Source organism: Nelusetta ayraudi, unplaced genomic scaffold (genome assembly GCF_046127955.1).
Source record: "Nelusetta ayraudi isolate G7.1 ecotype Tasmania unplaced genomic scaffold, CSIRO-AGI_Nayr_v1 ptg000079l, whole genome shotgun sequence".
In the NCBI taxonomy this organism is placed as follows: domain Eukaryota; kingdom Metazoa; phylum Chordata; class Actinopteri; order Tetraodontiformes; family Monacanthidae; genus Nelusetta; species Nelusetta ayraudi.
In genome coordinates, this window is record NW_027466129.1 from 2,720,948 (window position 1) to 2,728,652 (window position 7,705).

Genomic DNA, 7,705 nt, shown 5'->3' on the forward strand with positions numbered 1-7,705 from the left:
CACCACTGAGAAAAGACTATTCATCACACCCCAAAAACACCCAGCAGGAGGAGTTTCTTGTCCAGCTCAGCTCCATCCTGCTGCTGCTGCTGTTGCTGTCACTGCTGCTGCTGTTGCTGCTGTTGTTACTGCTGTTACTGTTGCTGATGTTGCTGCTGTTACTGTTGCTGCTGTTGCTGCTGCTGCTGTTACTGTTGCTGCTGTTACTGTTACTGCTGTTACTGTTGCTGATGTTGCTGCTGTTACTGTTGCTGCTGCTGCTGTTGCTGCTGTTACTGTTGCTGCTGCTGCTGTTACTGTTGCTGCTGTTACTGTTGCTGCTGTTACTGTCGCTGCTGTTACTGTACTGTTGCTGCTGTTACTGCTGCTGCTGTTACTGTTGCTGCTGTTACTGCTGCTTTTACTGTCACTGCTACTGCTGTTGCTGCTGTTACTGCTGCTGCTGCTGCTGTTACTGTTGTTACTGCTGCTGTTACTGTTGCTGCTGTTACTGTCGCTGCTGTTACTGTACTGTTGCTGCTGTTACTGTTGCTGCTGTTACTGCTGCTGCTGTTACTGTCACTGCTGCTGCTTTTACTGTCACTGCTCCCCCTGTTATTCCTGCTGCTGTTATTACTGCTGCTACTACTAGTGTTTTTCGCAGGCAGTGAAAAGGAAATCTGAGCTCAGCCGCTCAAGACATCGTGCAGGCGCTGCTGCCACCTGCCGGCTGAAAGCTGCAATGCAGCTGCAGCATCTTGTGAACGCGATTTCCTCCTTAGTTTGGATCAATCATTCAAAACATTTATCATTCAAACACCAAACACGTTTCTTTGCACTAATATTTACTTATTGTTTTTCCACGTTTTTATATATTTTTGGTCAGTGAAACATGTCAGTCAGTTTTTGGTCAGTGAAACATGTCGTGTTTGAGCCAGGATGTGATGCAGCGCCCTCTGCTGGTCTGAAACACAGCAGCCATGAAAACAGTGAACTCACCGCTGAAGGCCGGAGGAGAGTGGTCCGCCGGTCGGCACCTTCATCCAGCCAGCCACGTGACAGTTCAGCAAGAAGTTGGGGATGATCATGTGACCTTCCAAAGTCAAAAAAGGAGGAACAAAGTCCCAGTGAGTCCGTCGGGTCGGGTCAGCGGTGCTGGGTCGACTCTCTGCGGTGGAACACATTGGTTCTGACTTGTTCCGACTGGTTCGGGCCCCTGAGGACCATCACTTCACATCACCTGGTCCCAGCGGTCCAATCTCTCTCCGCTGGGGGAAGAATCAGTTCACTTCACAAAAGTACTCAATGTTTTGTCGCTAACTTCTTATGAGAGTCAATAAATAATTCATTCATGAATTAAAAGTCATTCATATCTGGGTCATGTGACTGACCCAGAACTGTTTTGTTTTTTTTCTTCTAGTCGTTACTGTTGTCAACGTCGTCATCGGTGGATGCAGCTTGTTGAAAAAGAAAAAAATAGGATCTCATTTTTGCTCCATGGTGTTGACTGATCACACCTGATGACACCTGCTGGTCCCGCCCCTCACTGACCGTCTGTATGGGAATCTGGTCTTGTGTGTGTGTGTGTGTGTGTGTGTGTGTGTGTGTGCGGCCAGACAACATGGTGGACTGTACAACATGGTGGTTCGCTGCTCCAGTGACAGACGGCAGAGAAAAGTCTGGAAGGTTGCTATAGAAACTGCATCATCCGCCAAAGAGGCGCAGAGACACACAGTGGCCACACGATGGCGCCACTGCCACGTGTCTCTGTCTCACAGAGGTTATGGAAGCCGTGGCTTCTGTGTGTGTGTGTGTGTGTGTGTGTGTGTGTGTGTGTGAACTTCCCAACCTGTTTGTTTACTGACTAAGCCTTCGTCATAAAGTGCAGCGGCAGGCTGACCCCCACCCCCCTTCCCCATCCCTACCCCACCCCTCTCTCCAACCAAGACCCAGAAGACAATTCCAACAGGTTCTGCTTCTGCTTCTCTTCGTGTCGCTGCAGCCCCCTGGTGCTCCGTCACACCACGCTCAGCTTGCCGCGCTGCAGCGCCCTCCTCGGGCTGCAGTTGGTCAACTTGTCTGAGTCGCCATCGCTGCCCAGAACCTCTGATTTGGTCTCGCTGGCCTGGAAGTCCACCAGCTGCTGCGGCTGGCCGCAGGTCACGTGGGTGTACTGCTGCTGCTCCTCAACCTCCGTCTCGCGGTGGTAGAAGTAGTTGAAGTTGGAGACGATGACGGGCACGGGCAGCGCGATGGTCAGCACGCCGGCGATGGCACACAGCGAGCCCACGATCTTGCCGCCAATGGTGACAGGGTACATGTCACCGTAGCCCACCGTGGTCATGGAGACCACCGCCCACCAGAAGGCTTGCGGGATGCTGGTGAAGAGGGATTGGGGGTCGTCGGTCTCGGCAAAGTAGACGGCGCTGGAGAAGAGGATGACACCGATGAAGAGGAAGAAGATGAGCAGGCCCAGTTCCCGCAGGCTGGCCTGCAGGGTCTTCCCCAGGATCTGTAGCCCCTTGGAGTGTCTGGAGAGCTTGAAGATCCGGAAGACCCGGACCAGTCGGATGACCCTGAGGATGGCCAGCGACATAGCCTGCTGGCCGTTGCCCTGGTGCTCGGCCAGCTCCAGGCCCAGCGTGATGAAGTAGGGCATGATGGCCACGATGTCGATGATGTTCATCATGTTCTTGAAGAAGGCTGCCTTGCTGGGGCACGCCAGGAAGCGCACCAGCAGCTCGAAGCTGAACCAGATGATGCACAGGGTCTCCACGATGAAGAAGGGGTCGGTGAAGGGGTTGGGCTGGCTGGCCAGGCGTGTGGTCGAGTTCGCCGAGGTTCTGCCCTCCTCACGGAACTCTGGCAGCGTCTCCAGGCAGAAGATGACGATGGAGATGAGGATGACGAGCACCGACACGATGGCGATGCCCCGGGCCGGTCCCGAGCTCTCCGGGTACTCGAACAGCAGCCAAACCTGCCGTTGGAACTCTCCTTCCGGCAGGGGGCGCTCCTCCTCCTGGATGAAGCCCTCGTCCTCCCTGAAGTTCTCGATCACGTCCTCGCCGAGCTCGTAGAACTTGATCTCCTCCAGGAAGATGTCCACGGGCACGTTGACGGGTCGTCGCAGCCTGCCGCCGGACTGGTAATAGTAGAGGATGGCGTCGAAGCTGGGCCGGTTCCGGTCGAAGAAGTACTCGTTCCGCAGCGGGTCAAAGAAGCGCATCCTCTTGCGCGGGTCGCCCAGCAGCGTGGCGGGGAACTGGGCCAGGGTCCGCAGCTGCGTCTCGAAGCGCAGCCCCGAGATGTTGATGACCACGCGCTCGCAGCACTCCTGCTGGCCGTCCGTGGCGCGCTCCGGCTCGTACCCGTCGTGCGCCGAGAGCGCGGCCAGCGCCGCCGTCTCGTCCACGTTGTCCCCGGACACCACCGTCATCTTGCCCCGGGGCGGCGGCAGGGGGAGTCCGGGGGGGGGGGGGGGGGCGCGGCGGGGAACCGGCCGAGTGTGTGTGAGAGGGAAATGGAGTGTGAGTGTGTGCGTGCGCGCGGTCAGGGGTGAGCTGGCTCCGCTGCTGCTCACCTCCACCTGCAGGCGCCGCTGGACTGACTGCCGTCACATTGGCTGCATCTTAAACAGGCACGCTGTCTGACTGCGGGAGGGGGAGGAGGGTAAACAGAGAGAGAGAGAGAGAGAGAGAGAGAGAGAGAGACGCACCGCTGATGAATTTGATCCAGCCACCAAAGAAAAAACGCACGCGCGTGCGCTCAGCCCCTCGTGCGTAATGATCCCCGTGTCTCCGGTGTGGCGCGCGCTCAAGGTGACCGGCAGGAGCTGCTGCTGCCTGCACCGTGCGAGCACGCGGCGCACGCGTGCGTTTATGAATGGAGATGACGAGAGACGACGTCCTCAGAAAAAAAAAAGGAAAAAAAAACATAACAACAGCAACACACACATGCAACAGCAGGACGTGCGAGCTCCCGTCGCCCCCCCCCCCCCCCCCCCCCCCCCCCCCCACACACACACACACACACACACCACCCCACCCCCTCTCTCTCCGGGATACCTGTGGCTCGGGCGCGCGTCCCTCCACCGTCCACAAGTGGCTGACAGGCGGTGTCACGGCCCCGCCGTGGCCGCGCGCGGCTGCAGGGAACGGAAGGTAAACACCGAGCAACAAGTCGGAAAGGGGGAGAGGAGGGGGGGGGGGTGGCGGGAGGCTCGTTGCGGTGACGTCTTTCTCCCAAAATAGAAGCTTTTCTCCCAGAGCCGCAGGAAAAAGTGGCTTTTCCCAGGACCAGCAGGGAGGAGGAGGGGAGGAGAGAGGTGGAGTAGATAAGGGGAGGAGGAGGGGGATAGAGGTGGAGTAGAAGAAGAAGAGGGGGGGGGAGGAGGAGAGGTGGAGGAGGAGAAGAAGAAGAGGAGGATGGGGAGGAGGAGTAGAAAGAAAAGAGGAGGGGGAGGGGTAGAAGAGGAGGAGGAGAGGTGGAGTAGAAGAGGAGCAGAAGTAATGGAGGATGGGGAGGTGAAGCAGAAGAATAAGAGGAGTAGAAAAAGACAAGGAGGAGAGGGAGGGAGGAGGAAGAGGGGTGAGTGAAGAGGAAAGAGGAGGGGGGGGTTCTCGCCTGCTGATCCTGGAGAACATGTTGACCATCCAAACCAGCTGGAAGCTGGTTCATTCACCGTCTGTGCACACACACACGCACACACAGCTTTACACATATACACACTGTTTCTGTTGTTGTCTGTTACTGCATTAAAAACAAAAAATAAACAATGAAACTCCCAGAATGCATTGCAGCGAATTTAATCGAACTGGAGCTCCAGGAAACTCTGTTAAACAAAAAAAGTCATGTGTCACAATTGACACCTGAAGTGAAGTGAGACCTGCGTGTGTGTGTGTGTGTGTGTGTGTGTGTGTGTGTGTGACACCTGGTGTGGAGGAACCACTTCCTGTCCAGATCCCTCCTCCTGAGTTCTTCAACACTCACTGTTGCTCCTCCACATGTCGGCCATTAAAGCCCCACAGTTCTCCCCCCTGGCTGTCCCTGGTCAGCTGGTTCCCTCCTGGGCCAATCACATTGCACAGCGAAGCCTCTGAAAAAACACTCAGTGATGCAACTTTTCCAAACAGCTGCTGAAACATCTTGAATCCAGGCGCCGCTGCCGCCGCCGCTGCTGCCGCCGCCGCCGCCGCTGTGACTCAGAGACCTCTGCAGCGCTGCACACACACACACACACACACATATATACACACACACACACACACGTCATCACATGGTTCTGTGGTGGTTTTCTGTCCAACATGTGTCGCCTCGGGAAGCAGCGCTCCCCTGATGAGGTCACCTCATACGCTCCAGCTTTAAACGACACATTCATACAAAAAAAAAAACCCAGAAAAAACAGACCCGACCTCTGACCTCTGTCACATGTCCAGTGAGACGACAACACTCAACACAGACCAATCAGACAAACGGGAAGGGATAAAAGTCGAGGAGCTCCTGCACTTCCTGTCTGACACAGTAGCTGCATTTCCATGACCAAAATTGCGTAAAACCTTAATATGGCAATAAAAAAAATTGTCTTGGAAACAGCTAAACTTGGAAAAACCTCTCAAATATGGCTGAAAGGTTTTTACGCTCTCGTGAGGGGGTTTTTCAGACGTGTCCATGTAGAGATTTAGCGCAAAAGTGTCATGGAAACACTTTTTTGGCATTTAAAACAAAAAACATTTGAAATGCAGATTTATTGGAAAATGTTTTTTCTACCTCCATCCTCCTCACAGTGGGGTCTTGCCAGACGAGATTTGACCAGAACTGCGGTTTATGCGCTTCACACCGTTCAATGGAAACACCTGCGATTTGCAGACTTTGTACTTTGTCAAAATGTTTAGAAATATCGCTTTAATTTTGCGAAAAGCTGTCATGGAAACGCAGCTATTGACTGTGCAGCAATGCTGTGTGTGTGTGTGTGTGTGTGTGTGTGTGTGTATGTGTGTGTGTGTGTGTGTGTGTGTGGGATGATGCTGCCTGGTTATGTGGGACACATCCCAACAGTGAACCCAGCGTTCCATCGAGGAGAGTCGGTTTGCTGCTGATCCAGATTGCACCCCCCCCCCCCTCCGCCTTCTCAACCCCTCCGCCTTCTCAACCCCACCCCACCCCCCCAGCTGCTAATTAACCAAAGCTGGTTAGAGCGAGTGAATGAGGGAGTGAGTGAGGGAGAGAGTGAGGGATGGAGGGAGGGAGGAGGCGGGCGGTGTGACAACCAAACGTGTTGATGACAGTTAATGCGCTAAGTGAGCAGCGGGACAGCTGCAGCCTGTTAGCATGTTAGCATGTTAGCTTCAGATTGGCTGTCTCGTGGTTCCAGAAGGTTGGGGGTAAAAAAAACAGGTTCAGGTGAAAACGCATGAATGAATTAAAAATAAAAGCCTTTTCATAAGCCCCGAACCAGTGCTGCTGACCACTGGTCAGACCCGTTCAGGACCCGCTTCAGCAGACGACACTGACTCAGAGCCAGTGATTCATTTCAAACCGTGACAAGCAGGAAATGAACTTCAGTAACTGAGGGAGCCACGTTCAGCCACAGTCTGATCCTGGACCAGCCTCGACCAGAGAGGCTCAACAAGGGCTGGGATGCCCCCCCGACATCTCTCCACTACTGCCCCCCTACACCCAGCCCCACCGGCTAACTGTTGCTGCACGCGGCCCTGCTGACAGGGGCCGAGGGTTCTGGAGTTCTGTTCTAAAGAAAACAGTGATTGTCCCGAAAAGCCTGGTAGTATTTTTAGGGTCTGACTCTGTGTGTGTGTGTGTGTGTGTGTATGTGTGTGTGTGTATATGTTTACGTAACGGGTCACAGTCGTAAGAATAGCTCCGCCCGTCACCGCAGCAGCGCCCGCCAGGCCTTCTGGGAACTCTGGGACCAGAACAGCTGGACCCGTTTCCACTGGCACCGTCCAGAACCAGCTGACACACACACACACACACACACACACACACACAGACACACACACGCACACCTTCAGCCAAATGACTCTGTCAGAGGTCAAAGGTCACTGCGTTGAACTCTTGATTTGACACCATCGGGTCTATTTCACAGTGAAAAGCCAAACAGGAAGTAAGAACACTGCCACTTCCTGTCTCAGCTGCCACCTGCGCTTCTACCCGCCGTCCCGCCGCCACTGCTTAGCTCCTCCCACTTGTCCACGCCTCCTGCAGCCTGGCACCCACCCGCTCGCTGGCTCGCCCCCTGCAGGAGGAGGAGGAGGAGGAGGAGGTTTGGTTGCGTAACACACGGCGCTCAGCGGTGGGCGGAGTGTGGTGCCAGGTCCAGGCCGGACAGGAAGTGACCCGCCGAGAAGCAACGCAGCGAGTCTGCAGGATCAGCAGAAGAAGAGAAACACGGAGGGGAAAATAAACAACCAGACAGGCTCTGTTAAAGGGGCAGTCGATTGTGGGAGTTCAGAGACACATCAACACACCTGATTGGCTGCGGCTCCGCCGGGGGCGGTGCTACTTTCTGGAAGGTGCTTACTGCAGGTAGCCCTGGCGGCATGACCTCATCCTTCATTCGGTGCTGTGAAGGTTGATGGCAGTGATAAGAGCCCGTCAGCGGCGCCCACTGCTGATTAATACGCCGGTGCCGCCGCAGAGCTCCCACCAATCACGAAGGCGGGAGACAGAAATTGAGGCCGGAGGTCAACGGCGTTGATAACGTTTTTCA

The 7,705-nt window shown here is 55.0% G+C and overlaps 1 protein-coding gene across 1 annotated transcript; it reads right to left on the reverse strand.

Annotated features, from left to right (window-relative positions):
* Nucleotides 1-909: 909 nt before the first annotated feature.
* On the reverse strand, nt 910-4,245 carry LOC142900013 (potassium voltage-gated channel subfamily A member 1). Its single transcript, XM_076044026.1, has 2 exons — nt 4,044-4,245; nt 910-3,629 (listed from the first exon to the last, which is right to left on the reverse strand). Exon 2 carries the CDS (start codon nt 3,413-3,415, stop codon nt 1,997-1,999), a length of 1,419 nt encoding a protein of 472 aa, XP_075900141.1. The 5' UTR covers nt 3,416-3,629; nt 4,044-4,245; the 3' UTR covers nt 910-1,996.
* Between the last annotated feature and the right edge of the window lie 3,460 nt (nt 4,246-7,705).

What these genes read in the sequence shown, in the direction of transcription:
- LOC142900013 (XM_076044026.1), bottom strand. Translation starts at nt 3,415, where the DNA reads ATGACGGTGGTGTCCGGGGACAACGTGGACGAGACGGCGGCGCTGGCC.